At 45.3% G+C, this 16784-nt stretch overlaps 1 protein-coding gene across 1 annotated transcript in view; it reads left to right on the forward strand.

The window, feature by feature from the left end:
* Positions 1-16784, forward strand: part of LOC144510916 (apolipophorins) — a 209673-nt gene that overhangs the window by 100824 nt on the left and 92065 nt on the right. Inside the window, exons 13-17 of the mRNA XM_078240973.1 lie at positions 2193-2337; positions 5164-5322; positions 7942-8066; positions 9505-9795; positions 14937-15095. Of these exons, the coding sequence (XP_078097099.1) occupies positions 2193-2337; positions 5164-5322; positions 7942-8066; positions 9505-9795; positions 14937-15095 (879 nt within the window). The remainder of the gene's footprint in view (positions 1-2192; positions 2338-5163; positions 5323-7941; positions 8067-9504; positions 9796-14936; positions 15096-16784) is intronic.

Raw genomic sequence — 16784 nt, forward strand, 5'->3', positions numbered from 1 at the left:
CTTTAAGGGGTTGTTACTTTAATTTGATTTCTTTGTTAACTTGCTCATAAGAGCGTAAAGCAAGCCTGTGCTGGGCTGGTTAGCTCAGTTGGCGAGGTAGCTCAGAATAATGCCAACAGCATGGATTCAATTCATGTTCTGTCTCAGGCCGATCTGGGATCTGTCTCCTGCCCTGCTCCATGTGGAGTGACGCCTCTCTGGCTAGACATAAAGCAAGTCTGCTGGGACACTGGGTTAGTAGTTTGGACAGTAAGAGTTTTAACAACACCAGGTTAAAGTCCAACAGGCTTATTTGGTAGCAAATGCCATTAGCTTTCGGAGTGCTGCTCCTTCGTCAGATGGAGTGGAAATCTGCTCTCAAACAGGGCACAGAGACACAAAATCAAGTTACAGAATACTGATTAGAATGCTCCCTCCACTCACATTGTCTGTATCTTTAAGACCTGGTTGGCAGCGCTCCGAAAGCTAATGGCATTTGCTACCAAATAAACCTGTTGGACTTTAACCTGGTGTTGTTAAAACTCTTATTGTGTTTCCCCCAGTCCAACGCCGGCACAGTGGTTAGCACTGCTGCCTCACAGCGCCAGGGACCCAGGTTCAATTCCGGCCTTGGGTCACTGTCTGTGTGGAGTTTGTACATTCTCCCCATATTGGTGTGGGTTTCCTCCGGGTGCTTCGGTTTCCTCCCACAGTCCGAAAGATGTGCAGGTTGGGTGGATTGGCCATGGTAAATTGCCCCTTGGTATCTAAAGATGTGCAGGTTAGGTAGATTGGCCATGGTAAATTGCCCCAAGTCTCCAAAGATGTGTAGATTAGGTGGATTAGCCATGGTAAATGTGTGGGGTTATGGGAAAGGGCATCGAAAAGGGCCTGGGGGAGACACTTTGTCATAGATTTGGTGCAGACTCGGTGGGTCAAAAGGCCTCTTCTCACTGTAGTGATTCTCTGATAGAGAACTGTTCTAGTCACTGCAATACAGGAAGGATGTGCTTGCATTCAAGAGGGCATGGAGGAATTTGATAAGGATTGTGCCATGAATGGAGAATTTAAGGATTAGGATATAAGGAAGGATTGGATAGGCTGGAGTTGTTTCCTTTGGATGAGAGGAGGCTGAGGAAGATTTAATTTAAAGGAAGAAAGACTTGCGTTTAGGGAGCATTTTTCACCAGTGAGAAGTGTGGTATGGCCAATGAGTTATTTCTGAAGTAAAGTCACTGCTGTGATGTAATGCCAAGTTGTGCACAGCAAGCTCCCACAAGCAGCAATGTGGGAATAACCAGGTAATCTGTGATTTTGGGTCAGTATTGGCTAGGGGATAAATTTGCTGCTGTTCTGGAAACAATACGGTGGGATTTTTTATATTCACCTAAGCATAATCTCTTCTGAAGGATGGTTCCTCTGAAAGTGCAGCACATCACTGGAGTGTCAGCCTTCATTTCTGTGCTTGGGCCCTGGAGGGAGACCTGAACCCAGAACTTCATGAACTGATTCAGAGAGCCCTGGAAAATGTGAATAGGAAGGAGCAAAGCAGGGAGGTCAATGACCATTGAAACATGGAAGATAGGAGCAGGAGGAGGCCATTTGGCCCCTCGAGCCTGCTCCACCATTCATCACGATCATGGCTGATCATCCAACTCAATAGCCTAATCCTGCTTTCTTCCCATAACTTTTGATCCCATTCGCCCCAAGTGCTATATCTAGTCACCTCTTGAATACATTCAATGTTTTGGCATCAACTGTTTCCTGTGGTAATGAATTCCACAGGCTCACCACTCTTTGGGTGAAGAAATGTCTCCCCATCTCTGTCGAAATGGTCTACCCTGTATGCAGGAGGCATAGATTTCAAGCAGTTGGTATAAGCATTCAAGGGGAGTTCGGGAAAAACCTATTCAACCATAGGAAGTGGTCTGGAACTTCAGTGACTTGGCAGGTTAGCAGAGGCAGAAAGCCTCACCAGAGTTAAAATAATATGCGGATATTTGAAGTTTTTTAACCGAGTTGGCTACGAACCAAGAAGTGGAAGGCGGGATTAGACTGGATTGCTCTTTCTCGGTTATCATGGACACAATGGGCCGAATGGCCTCTAACTGTGCTGTAAATGTTGAGTTTCTGTGCTTTGTTTCCTTTGTCTGATGTGATCCCTCCTTCCTCAAATATCCTTGTCACCTCAGTGATGCTGTTTGTGTTTTTAGCGTACGGTGTTAGTTCAACTCTATCAAACCAGCGATGAAGATGTCGAACTTCGGATTGCTGCTTACTACACGTTAATGAAATGTCCCAGCCCCCAGCTCTTTGAAACAGTGGGACTCACTCTACAGAATGAAAGGTCCAGTCAAGGTTGGCAAGTTGATACATTTATAAAATTTCAATAAAGCGCCAAATACCAGCATTTTAAATCATTACTGGCGAGACGCTGCCAGTAGATCTTACACATTGCTCGTTCATTTGTGGCTATTCCCTTTTTATTGTTAGTTCATTTGTAAATGTGCTAATGTCACTTATCACCACTTGTCTACTTTCATTTCTTTAACTTAATAATTTTGTTTTAAAGTAACCTTTTCTGGTGATGTTTGTTACATTGAAGCGTTTGGATCTCACTTCAAATAGTCCAACCAAATCCTCTTCACAATATTGTTGGTTTTATTACAAAACTGAATATTTGTTGTATGTTTCAAATGAATGTGTTTTATTTTTTATTTATAATCCTCATCATTTTGGGAAAGTTACAAAGTGTAAAGGAACAGACTGAATCTGACATTTTAACTCGATCACATTCAAATTGGTGCGCTGGCCCCGATTTTTATAAGACCGTACGATATAGCAGCAGAATTAGGCCACTCGGCCCATCAGGTCTGCTCCACAATTCAATCATGGCTGATAATTTTCTCAACCCTATTCTCCTGCCATTTCCCCATAACCTTTGATCCCCTTACCAATCAAGAATCTATCTATCTCTGTCTTAAATGCACGCAATGACCTGGCCTCCACAGCCTTCTGTAGCAATGATTCACCATAGACTCACCACCCTCTGGCTGAAGAAATTCCTCCTCATCTCAGTTCTAAAGGGTCATCCCTTTACTCTGAGGCTGTGCCCTCGGATCTCAATCTCTCCTTCTACTGGAAACATCTTCCCCATGTCCACTCTATCCAGGCCTTATCTCTTGTCGGATCAGCACATGGGAGGGGACATGGCCAGGTCAAGTGACCTGAGGCATGCTGAGGCCCAGAGAAATCACACCTCCCAAGGCCATTCATACTTGCAAGATTGCACTCCCTCCCGATCCCTGCGAATCGCGGCCTGGCTGGTGACCGGAAGCGGGACTAATGGAACAGGAGGCCAGCTCCTGGAATGTTTCGGATCGGTTCTCTATGCAAGTCCCATCAGAATGTTCTGGGAGGGGGAGGATAGGAACCCAGGGCAGGGAACCACTTCTGCCCCAAGCTGGTGTTTGTGGCAGGTTTGGCCTAGTTAACCAGCCATGTCTGCCCAGCTCTGAGAAAGGTTCGTCCAGACTCAAAACGTTGGCTCTATTTTTTCTCCACCAATGCTGTATCAGACCTGCTGGGATTTTCCAGCATTGTCTGTTTTTGTCTCCAATTCTAGCATCTGCAATATTTTGCCTTTGTGTCTGCCCCGCTGTTTGGATCCTGGGTTAAAATGGCAGATTGGACCTTGCTGAATTCATGAGAGCCCAAGTTACATATTTAAAGCGGACCTTACTGGCTTGGGCAAGGTGCTCTTGTCACTGACAGTTTAGAATAGTTGTCAGGCAGATTTTAGGCCTGGTTATGTTCCCCTCTCTGTCTTGGGTGTATAAGGTTCTGGTGAGGCTACACCTGGAGTAATGTGTACAGTTTTGGTCTCCTTACTTGAGAAAGGATATACTGGCACTGGAGGGGGTGCAGAGGAGATTCACTAGGTTGATTCTAGAGTTGAGAGGGTTGGCTTATGAGGAGCGACAGAGTAGACTGGGGCTATACTCATTGGAATTCAGAAGAATGAGGAGAGATCTTATAGAAACATATAAGATTATGAAGGGAATAGATAAAATAGAAGCAGGGAAGTTGTTTCCACTGGTGGGTGAAACTAGAACTAAGGGGCATGGCCTCAAAATAAGGGGAAGCAGATTTAGGACTGAGTTGAGGACGAACTTCTTCACACAAAGGGTTGTGAATCTGTGGAATTCCCTGCCCAGTGAAGTAGTTGAGGCTACCTTGTTGGATGTTTTTAAGGCAAGGATAGGTAAATTTTTGAACGCTAAAGGAATTAAGGGTTATGGTGAGTGGGCGGGTAAGTGGAGCTGAGTCCACAAAAAGATCAGCCATGATCTTATTGAATGGCGGAGCAGGCTCGAGGGGCCAGATGGCCTACTCCTGCTCCTAGTTCTTATGTTCTTAACTGTTCCCCCTCATCTGAGACTCAGCAGAGGAAAGTTACCATCAGGACCTATTGTTGGAAGAATACAATGAAGGTTGTGATTAAGTAATGTGCGGATGGAAATGCTTCATAATGTTTCATTTCCATTTATCCAGCAACAATCTGATTCACCCTATACTGAATTCAAATTTATTTTCTGCGGAGTCAGTTAGTTATTCAGAACAAATGATGATTTTCAGAATTTACTTTCAGTGGCCATTTATTTCAACATTGTTAAAAAGTTATCACCATTAGTTAAATGAGAAGTGCTTTCAATTCATTTAGAAATAGTTCAGTTGCCAAATCTGATTTCAGGAAGGTGAACCGATTGGAAGAACCAACCCTGGAACAAACCTGTTCTAAATAGATTTACGGTGGCACGGTGGTTAGCACCGCTGCCACACAGTGCCAGGAACCCGGGTTCGATTCCCGGCTTGGTTCTGTGTGGAGTCTGCACGTTCTCCCCGTGTCTGCGTGGGTTTCCTCCGGGTGCTCCGCTTTCCTCCCACAGTCCGAAGACGTGCTGGTTAGGTGCATTGACCATGCTAAATTCTCCCTCAGTGTACCCGAACAGGCGCCGGAGTGTGGCGACTAGGGGATTTTCACAGTAACTTCATTGCAGTGTTAATGTAAGCCGACTTGTTACAATAATAAATAATCTTATTGGCTTTCAGAATTGCATTGCGGATAGTATGTTAAAATGTGAATCATTCTTTATCATTTCACAACTAAATTTGTCTTTGCAGTGGGCTCATTCGTATGGAGCCATCTGTCCCAGCTCATGGAAACTAATGACCCCCTCAAACAGCAGATTAAGGAATCTCTTCCCAATTCCATTGTCAGCAAAGACTTTGACCTAGAACACTGGAAATATTCATCATATATGGACGCAACCTTTCAGTCAGGTACTGTGCTAATGTATTTGATCCAAGTACATCAAGTATAATAGAGGGAATTTCCACTAATTCTGACTCACTATCGTATGTACATGTAGAGTTCACAAAACCAATGGCAATAAAAACAGATATTTGCACCTTGCAATTTTTTTAACCAGAGAAATGTCTTTCTGTATTAATGGTCAAATGAGAGGTTTAAAAATTGCCTTGGGGTACATTTTAAAATTATAACAACCGGTTAATAAATAAGAGTAGTTTGATCTTCCTTATTTGGGCAACCATCTGACAAAACTGGTAGATAAGATCTTACTGGAATCAGCTGTGGCCTGATATGTGGCTTCAAACTTTTCTAATGCATCTTAACACTGCTCGTCAATGTAATTGTCAACTTACAACGGTGGCACAGTGATTAGCACTGCTGCTTCACAGCGCCAGGGCCACAGGTTCGGTTCCCAGCTTGGGTCAATGTCTGTGCTGGGTCTGCATGGTCTCCCCGTGGGTTTCCTCCGGGTGCTCCGGTTTCCTCCTACAGTCTGAAAACACGCTGGTTAGGTGCATTGGCCATGCTAAATTCTCCCTCGGTGTACCCGAACAGGCGACTAGGGGATTTTCACAGTAACTTCATTGCAGTGTTAATGTAAGCCTACTTGTGATACAAATAAATAAACCTTTGGAATTGAAAGAACAGGGGGTTTGTTTTGTATTTCAAAGCCTGTCAATCAAAGAAGTCCAGGAGTGGGTGACTGTTATTTAGTTCCCCACTTGGAACTGGGGTTTGACCAACTCTTCCAAAAGCCCAGCACAATGGGCCAGATGACCTCTTTCTATGTTGTATGGTACTCAATTCAGAATGGCCATCGAGACATGTCACTAAAATGTTTTCCCTACACCTGAAAGTAGTGTGAGCTGCTTCTTTAAGGGAGGATGGATAGAAGATAGAGAAACTGGACAGAAAATAAGAAGATTACAGCTGTGCTTGGGGTCCTTCAATGGTGCTGCACACACTCTGCATCAGAGGTTCTGGCTCCTGAATCGTTGAGTCCATGTGTACTAGTTCCACTGGATAGCAGAGTTGGCATTTATCACGCATTGTTTTTGATGGAAATCATTCTGTGAACCTTTTAGTGGGAGGAACAATGTCATAACATCATACAATTGGCACACAGTCAGCGCAGTTCCGTTTCCAAGTCTTCGTCTCACCATTGTGAAGAAGAGTTGGAATGTAGCTCCAACGTGCTCGAGATGTGACCAAATTGTTGTCTGAATTCATCACATTAAAAGTGCCCATTACTGTAAATGCCTGAGATTGTCGGTTATAGAGTAGAGCAAGTTGCAAAATATAGAAACAGGAAGGAGTATGATTGTCACCATTAATATGATTTGATAATGTAGATACCTCTAACAGTTAGTGATATTTCACAATGGAACCATAGAATCCCTACAGTGCAGCAAGAGGCCACTCAGTCCATTGAATCTGCATCAGCTCTCCGAAAGAGGATCCCACCCAGGCTCTTCCCTCTCCCCCTCGCCCGATCCCTATAACCCCCGCACATTTACTCCACTAATCCACTGAATCTACACACCTTGGGAACTAAGGGGCAATTTAGCACGGCCAATCCACATAACCTGCACATCTTTGCAGTGTGGAAGGAAACCCACGCAGACACGGGGAGAATGTGCAAACTCCACACACACTCACCCAAGGCTGAAATTGAACCCGAGTCCCTGGCGCTGCGAGGCAGCAGTGCCAACCACTCTACAGCAGTGTCAACCACTCTGCCACCATGCCAACTTTGTTGTAACACGCATTTAGCATTGTTTATTTGGCTAAACACCACCTCTATAACACCATTTGTTCTTGGCTGTGACGGCACGGTGGCACAGTGGTTAGCACTGCTGCCTCACAGCACCAAGGACTCGGGTTTGATTCCCGGCTTGGGTCACTGTCTGTGTAGAGTCTGCATGTTTTCCCCAACTCTGCATGGGTTTACCCCGGGTGCTCTGGGTTCCTCCCACAGTCCAAAAGACGTGTGGGTTAGGTTGATTAGCCATGCTAAATTGATCCTAGCAGGGTAAATATGTGGGGTTACGGGGATAGGGTGGGATTGTTGTCAGTGAAGGCTCGATGGGCCGAATGGCCTCCTTCTGTACTGTAGGGATTCTATGTCGATGTTCTATGTCTGTGTGACTCACTGGGCACCTCCTCAGGGCATCTCCTACTTCATTGCCATGGCATCGTAGATAATATGATGTGGAGATGCCGGCGTTGGACTGGGGTAAACACAGTAAGAAGTTTAACAACACCAGGTTAAAGTCCAACAGGTTTATTTGGTAGCAAAAGCCACAAGCTGTCGGAGCCTTAAGCCCCTTCTTCAGGTGAGTGGGAATTCGAGATAATAAACAGAAGTTTCCGGTAACATTACAGTAATGGACCTGGAAAAGCCCCAAGGAAATTCCTGGGATTGTATTTTGCTCAATTTCTTGGACAGAACTGTTGTAAACGTTTACCGTATTTGTGCAGTTAATGATGCAAAATAAGTAGTTAAAAATATTCGAATCAGCCATAGTATTTAAAAATGCTTTTGACTGGCCACAGTCTGAGATTCTTGTTGCATTTATTTGTTACAGAACCGTTTTCAGTCGGGGCAAATGCAGAGGCAGCCCTCGTTTTCTCCCCCAGGTCCTTCTTACCACGCTCCGCAATGGCAAATCTGACCATCTATGTGATGGGCTATGCTGTTAATCTACTTGAGGCAGGTTACATTTGATCAAATAGAATGTTTTATTTTAAATATTGCTTGATGTTCAGTTTGTTTTTATCGCTACTCCAAAGCTGGTTCAGCCTGGTCCTCATTAGCATCACAATCTCCGGTAAGTTTGGCATAAAATGTTCACGGGAACAAGTCCCTCATTAATCGCTCAGATTTTGTTTGAACTTCACAAACCTTTCTCAGCCAGCTGAGTGCGAGTTACATCAGCACATCTCCCTGAGAAGGTTATCCAGAATTTATTTCGTTTTACTGTTAAAGAATCCATTTTTATCGATATCAGAATTGCATTTTCCAACCCAACCCAGCATGGTGGCACAGTGGTTAATACTGCAGCCTCACAATGCCAGGGACGTGGGTTCAATTCCCGGCTTGGGTCACTGTCTGTGTGGAGTTTGCACGTTCTCCCCGTGTCTGCGTGGGTTTCAAAAGTTTATTTATTAGTGTCACAAGTAGGTTTACATTGACGCTGCAATAAAGTTACTATGAAAATCCCCGAGTCGCCTGGCGCACTCCGGCGCCTGTTCTGGTACACTGAGGGAGAATTTAGCATGGTCAATGCACCTAACCAGCACGTCTTTCGGACTCTTGGAGGAAATCGGAGCACCTGAAGGAAATTCGCGCAAACATGGGGAGAACTACAGACCCAAGCTGGGAATCAAACCCGGGTCCCTGGTGCCGAGAGGCAGCAGTGCTAACCACTGTGCCACCAACCTCCAGGTGCTCCAGTACAGTACTAATGTAAGCCTACTTGTGATGCTAATAAATAACCCCTCCTCCAATGTTTTTTGACAGCGATGACAGCTCGCCATTGGCCACTGGTGGGATCTTCCAGTCCCACCGATGTCTGCGGCACTTTGCGTGGTTCACCCGTTCTGCCATTGGCAGGACTGGAAGATCCTGCCAGCAGGAAGGTCTGGAGAATCCCATCCATTGGGACGGATTCTCCAACATCGCTGGCAGCCGGGATTCTCCGGTCCCGTTGCAGTGAACGGAGATTTGGCTGAGCCCCAAATTCTCCGTCCTTGCTGGCAGCGGGGTATGAATGGCCGGAGAATTCCAGCCACTGTGGACTGACTTTGAGTGCAATTTTTCCCACTGCAAACAAAGTGACCAAGTTAGTTAACCAACTGATGTCTCTGTCAGAAAAGGGTTTCAATCCTAGTATATTGAATAATTGATTCAATTCAATTGAGTTTATTATAGTCACTGTTGGTGCCTTCCACTGTTTTTGTAAGTGACTTGGAAGAAGGAATAGCAAGCCAGAGTAGCTGACAACACCATGACACAAGCCTATGGTCATCTTGGGACTATGGCGACTTTACCTTTTTACCTCTTAGAATGATGATTATTTTTACAGTGAAAGATAAAGGAGCTATTTTTCACATCACAATTTACCGTTTTTCGGCCTGTGTTTGTGCAGGTTGGCATTCGAGTGGAAAATGCGGAGCATGTGATACAGAAAATATTCGGTCACAAACAAACTCCTTTTATGGACAGCCCCAAGAACGTGAAGAATTCGGGGAAAAGGTGGAGGATGAGAAATCCATCAAAATCTTCCGCTCAGGCTGTGGGTAAGAAGGGAGCCTTGCGGAGGCACGCTGTCAGCAAGTTTACAGCATCCAAGCAGCAGGTGGAGAAACCCAGGCTTCAGAAGGCAAACCAAAGCTGTCACGATATGGACTATCGCCGGATGTACGAAATCGAGGCCCAAGTAAGGACACGCTTCTCAAAATACCAACTCGAACAGGCAGATAATGCAAATAAAGTCTGAACTGATCCAGACTGGGAATCTTGGACGAAAATAAATCCAAGTTGAATCACTGGAGAGGCTTTAACTCGCTTTCAAATGTCATTTGGTCAAGGTTTTACCAAAATTTACAAACTTATGTGCCAGAATTCTACTGCCGCGCCCACCACGGGAATCTGAGCGAGGGGCGGACAACGGAAATGTCCATTGACCTTGGGCGGGAATTTCCGGTCTTGCCCGAGCGAGGCCATAAAATTCCGCTCATGATTTTATATTATGCTAAAAATGTCACTGCATAGAACAAACTAGACTTTCAGTGCTATTTCTTTCAAACCCCGCACTAGAAAGTTTGCACTGCCCATTGAATCGTAAAATCCCGACAGTGCAGAAGGAGGCCATTCATCCCATCGGGTCTGCACAGACTTTCCCAAAGAGCATCTTACCCAGGCCCAAAGCCGGGAATCGAATCCAGGTCCCTGGTGCTGTGAGGCAGCAATGCTAACCATTGTGCCGCCCTACCCATGGATTAGCGTCTGCTGACCCAAGAAACTAAAGGGATCGGAGCTCAATTCTCACCACTCCCGTCCCAACAATGTCCAGTGAGGTATGTTCCCAAGCCATTTCTGGCAACAAGTCATGACCGCAGAGGACAATCACTTTCAGAAGAATTGTCCACATCTCAGAATTCCCTCAACTCGGTCCTAAATTCCAATACTAAAATCCTTGTTCCATATTCTGAGAGTGGTCAGCTGTGTTTGGATTTCTGACCAGTTTGGATTGTGGTTTAGACTGTGCTATAAGAACATAAGAACTAGGAGCAGGAGTAGGCCATCTGGCCCCTCGAGCCTGCTCCGCCATTCAATAAGATCGTGGCTGATCTTTTCGTGGACTCAGCTCCACTTACCCGCCCGCTCACCATGACCCTTCATTTCTTTACTGTTCAAACATCTATCTATCTTTGCCTGAAAAACATTCAATGAGGTAGCCTCAACTGCTTCAGTGGGTAGAGAATTCCACAGATTCACAACCCTTTGTGTGGAGAAGTTTCTCCTCCACTCGGTCCTAAATCTGATCCCCCTTATTTTGAGGCCATGCCCCCTAGTTCTGGTTTCACCCGCCAGTGGAAACAACTTCGCTGCTTCGATCTTATCTATTCCCTTCATAAGAACATAAGAACATAAGAAATAGGAGCAGGAGTAGGCCATCTAGCCCCTCGAGCCTGCCCCGCCATTCAATAAGATCATGGCTGATCTGACGTGGATCAGTACCACTTACCCGCCTGATCCCCATAACCCTTAATTCCCTTACCGATCAGGAATCCATCCATCCGCGCTTTAAACATATTCAGCGAGGTAGCCTCCACCACCTCAGTGGGCAGAGAATTCCAGAGATTCACCACCCTCTGGGAGAAGAAGTTCCTCCTCAACTCTGTCTTAAACCGACCCCCCTTTATTTTGAGACTGTGTCCTCTAGTTTTAACTTCCTTACTAAGTGGAAAGAATCTCTCCGCCTCCACCCTATCCAGCCCCCGCATTATCTTATAAGTCTCCATAAGATCCCCCCTCATCCTTCTAAACTCCAACGAGTACAAACCCAATCTCCTCAGCCTCTCCTCATAATCCAAACCCCTCATCTCCGGTATCAACCTGGTGAACCTTCTCTGCACTCCCTCCAATGCCAATATATCCTTCCTCATATAAGGGGACCAATACTGCACACAGTATTCCAGCTGCGGCCTCACCAATGCCCTGTACAGGTGCATCAAGACATCCCTGCTTTTATATTCTATCCCCCTCGCGATATAGGCCAACATCCCATTTGCCTTCTTGATCACCTGTTGTACCTGCAGACTGGGCTTTTGCGTCTCATGCACAAGGACCCCCAGGTCCCTTTGCACGGTAGCATGTTTTAATTTGTTTCCATTGAGATAATAATCCCATTTGTTATTATTTCCTCCAAAGTGTATAACCTCGCATTTCTCAACGTTATACTCCATTTGCCATATCCTCGCCCACTCACTCAGCCTGTCCAAATCTCTCTGCAGATCTTCTCCGTCCTCCACACGATTCACTTTTCCACTTATCTTTGTGTCGTCTGCAAACTTCGTTACCCTACACTCCGTCCCCTCCTCCAGATCATCTATATAAATGGTAAACAGTTGCGGCCCGAGTACCGATCCCTGCGGCACGCCACTAGTTACCTTCCTCCAACCGGAAAAACACCCATTTATTCCGACTCTTTGCTTCCTGTCGGATAGCCAGTCCCCAATCCACTTTAACACACTACCCCCAACTCCGTGTGCCCTAATCTTCTTCAGCAGCCTTTTATGGGGCACCTTATCAAACGCCTTTTGGAAATCCAAAAACACCGCATCCACCGGTTCTCCTCCATCAACCGCCCTAGTCACATCTTCATAAAAATCCAACATGTTTGTCAAGCACGACTTTCCCCTCATGAATCCATGCTGCGTCTGATTGATCGAACCATTTCTATCCAGATGCCCTGCTATCTCCTCCTTAATAATGGATTCCAGCATTTTCCCTACTACAGACGTTAAGCTGACCGGCCTATAGTTACCCGCCTTTTGTCTCCTTCCTTTTTTAAACAGCGGCGTAACATTAGCCGTTTTCCAATCAACCGGCACTACCCCAGAATGCAACGAGTTTTGATAAATAATCACTAACGCATCCACTATTACCTCTGACATTTCTTTCAATACCCTGGGATGCATTCCATCCGGACCCGGGGACTTGTCCACCTTCAGTCCCATTAGTCTACCCAGCACTGCCTCTCTGGTAACATTAATTGTATTAAGTATTTCTCCTGCTGCCAACCCTCTATCGTTAATATTTGGCAAACTATTTGTGTCCTCCACCGTGAAGACCGACACAAAAAACTTATTTAAAGACTCAGCCATATCCTCATTTCCCACTATTAACTCCCCCCTCTCATCCTCCAAGGGTCCAACATTCACTCTAGCCACTCTATTCCTTTTTATATATTTATAAAAACTTTTACTATCATTTTTGATATTAATTGCTAGCCTAGCTTCATAGTCTATCCTTCCTTTCTTTATCGCTTTCTTAGTCTCTCTTTGTTGTTTCTTAAATTTTTCCCAATCACTTGTTTCTCCACTATTTTTGGCCACTCTGTACGCAGCTGTTTTTATTTTAATACTCTCCTTTATTTCCTTCGTTATCCACGGCTGGTTCTCCCTTTTCTTACAATCCTTGTTTTTTGCTGGAATATATTTTTGCTGAGAACTGAAAAGGATCTCCTTAAAAATCTTCCACTGTTCCTCAGCTATCCTACCTGCCAGCCTGCTCTCCCAGTCTACCTTAGCCAATTCATCCCTCATCCTATCATAGTTCCCTCTGTTCAAACAGAGGACACTGGTTTGGGACCAAACTTTCTCCTCTTCCATCTGAATCAGAAATTCGACCATATTGTGGTCACTAGACCCAAGAGGGTCCTTCACAATAAGATCCTTAATTCTACCTACCTCGTTACACAATACCAGATCCAAAATAGCTCGTTCCCTCGTCGGTTCCGTAACATGCTGTTCAAGGAAACTATCCCGACAGCATTCTAAGAACTCTTCCTCCATTCCACCCTTACCGACTTGAGTCTGCCAGTCAATGTGCATGTTGAAGTCCCCCATGATTATTGCCGTTCCGTTTTTACACGCATCCCTTATCTGCTTGTTTATAGCCCTCCCTACCTCAACATTATTATTTGGGGGCCTATATACCACACCTACTAGTGTCTTTCTCCCTCTACTATTCCTCATCTCTACCCATAATGATTCCACGTTTTGTTCCTCAGAGCCTATGTCATCCCTCAGTACTACCCTGATATTATCTCTTATTGATAGCGCGACCCCACCACCTTTTCCTTCCTGTCTATTCTTCCTAAACGCCTGATACCCCTAGATATTCATCTCCCAGTCCTGGTCACCTTTCAGCCACGTTTCTGTAATGGCCACCAGATCGTACCCACTTGTGCTGATTTGCACCATCAACTCATTTACCTTGTTCCGAATGCTTCGTGCATTCAGGCAAAGTGTCCTTATTCCAGCTTTTATCTGGACCCGCTTTGATGAGTCGCGAACACCCTCTCCCTCTACTCCCTTATCTAAATTACCGCCTTCATTCACTTGCACCCATAATCTTATGTTTCTATAAGATCTCCCCTCATCCTTCTGAATTCCATGAGTGTAGCCCCAGTCTACTCAGTCTCTCCTCATAAGCCAGCCCTCCCAACTCCAGAATCAACCTAGTGAATCTCCTCTGCACCCCCTCCAGTGCCAGTATATCCTTTCTCGAGATAAATGCAAAATATTGCCGATGCTGAAACAGAAAAATGCTGGAAAGTCTCAACAGATCTGACAGCATCTGTGGAGAGAGATAGAGCCAATAATTCGTGTCTGGATGACCCTTCATCAGAGCTCTGAAACTAGACTCGAAGCGTTGGCTCTACATCCTTTCTCAAGTATGGAGACCAAAACTGTACACAGTACTCCAGGTGTGGCCTCACCAGCACCTTATACAGCTGCAACATAACCTCGCTGTTTTTAAACTCCATCCCTCTAGCAATGAAGGACAAAATTCCATTTGCCTTCTTAATTACCTGCTGTACCTACAAACCAACTCCTTGAGATTCCTGTGCAAGGACACCCAGGTCCCTCTGCACAGCAGCATGCTGCAATTTTTTACCATTTAAATAATAGTCCAATTTGCTGTTATTCCTACCAAAATGGATGACCTCACATTTACCAACATTGTACACCATCTACCAGACCCTCGCCCATTCACTTAGACTATCTATATCCCTTAGTCTATCTATATCCCTCTGCTGACTTTCAGCGTCCTCTGCACACTTTGCTCTACCACTCATCTTTGTGTCATCTGTGAACTTTGACTCACTGGACTTGGTCCCCAAATCATCTATGTAAATCGTAAACAATGAGGTGAATTTGAATTGATCCGAAACTGCTTTAAGCCCTTGTGATTACAATGATGTATGCGCAGTTTGTGCTGTTCCCCTAAGTTGTTCTTCTCGTACTTGTGCTCCACCGAGACCTTTATCTTGTTTTACTGATTTAGTTTGCTAAAAGGATGGCAAAGAAGAAAAAGAAGCTGACCTGTGGCCTGGACATGAAGATATTTGGCAACGAGCTGAGCTTCATAGACTGCAGTAACGTGAGGACCCAGATAAAGCAATACTCCCTGGACATGGCAGAGATTGCAATTAAACTCCTCAAGGTACAAGAAATTTCACCTTTCTCGTCATGACCAATGTCACTGAAAGTCAATGAACACATTTTGGCAATTTTATATAAGCTTAAGTTTATTTATTAGTGTCACAAGTAGGCTTACATTAACACTGCAATGAAGTTACTGTGAAAATCCCCTAGTCGCCACACTCTGGCGCCTGTTCGGGTACACAGAATTTAGCATGGCCAATTCATCTAACCAGCACGTCTTTCGGACTGTGGGAGGAAACCGGAGCACCCGGAGGAAACCCACGCAGACACGGGGAGAATGTGCAAACTCCACACAGATAGTGACCCAAGCCAGGAATTGAACCTGGGTCCCTGGCGCTGTAAGGCAGTACATAGAACATAGAACAGTACAGCACAGAACAGGCCCTTCGGCCCACGATGTTGTGCCGAGCTTTATCTGAAACCCAGATCAAGCTATTTCCTCCCTATCATCCCGAAGTACTCCATGTGCCTATCCAATAGCTTCTTAAATGTTCCTAAAGTTTCTGACTCCACTATCCCTGCAGGCAGTCCATTCCACACCCCAACCACTCTCTGAGTAAAAAACCTACCTCGGACATCCTTCCTATATCTCCCACCGTGAACCCTATAGTTATGCCCCCTAGTTACCGCTCCATTCACCCGAGGAAATAGTCTTTGAACGTTCACTCTATCTATCCCCCTCATCATCTTATAAACCTCTATCAAGTCTCCTCTCAACCTCCTTCACTCCAAAGAGAAAAGCCCAAGTTCCCTCAACCTTTCCTCATAAGACCTACCCTCCAAACCAGGCAGCATCCTGGTAAATCTTTGCACTCTTTCCAGTGTCTCCACATCCTTCTTGTAGTGAGGTGACCAGAACTGCACACAATATTCCAAATGTGGTCTCACCAAGGTCCTGTACAGTTGCAGCATAACCCCACGGCTCTTAAACTCAAACTCCCTGTTAATGAACGCCAACACACTATAGGCCTTCTTCACGGCTCTATCCACTTGAGTGGCAACCTTCAGAGATCTATGGATATGAACCCCAAGAGTTCTCTGTTCCTCTACATTCTTCAGAACCCTACCTTTGACCCTGTAATCCACATTTAAATTTGTCCTACCAAAATGAATCACCTCGCATTTGTCAGGGTTAAACTCCATTTGCCATTTTTCAGCCCAGCTCTGCATCCTATCTATATCTCTTTGCAGCCTACAACAGCCCTCCACCTCATCCACTACTCCACCAATCTTGGTGTCATCAGCAAATTTACTGATCCACCCTTCAGCCCCCTCCTCCAAGTCATTTATAAAAATTACAAATAGCAGAGGACCAAGCACTGATCCCTGTGGCACTCCGCTGGTGACCGGTTTCCAGTCCGAAAATTTTCCATCCACCACCACCCTCTGTCTTCTGTTAGATAGCCAGTTACCTATCCAATCGGCCAAACTTCCCTCTATCCCACACATCCTTACTTTCTTCATAAGTCGGTGGTGACGTTCACGAGGGGTCATAGGTTCAAGGTGAAGGGGGGGAGGTTTAACACAGATATCAGAAGGACATATTTCACACAGAGGGTCGTGGGGGCCTGGAATGTGTTGCCGGGCAAGGTGGTGGAGGCGGACACACTGGGAACGTTTAAGACTTATCTAGACAGCTATATGAACGGAGTGGGAATGGAGGGATACAAAAGAGTGGTCTAGTTTG

Source organism: Mustelus asterias, chromosome 23 (genome assembly GCF_964213995.1).
Source record: "Mustelus asterias chromosome 23, sMusAst1.hap1.1, whole genome shotgun sequence".
In the NCBI taxonomy this organism is placed as follows: Eukaryota; Metazoa; Chordata; class Chondrichthyes; order Carcharhiniformes; family Triakidae; genus Mustelus; species Mustelus asterias.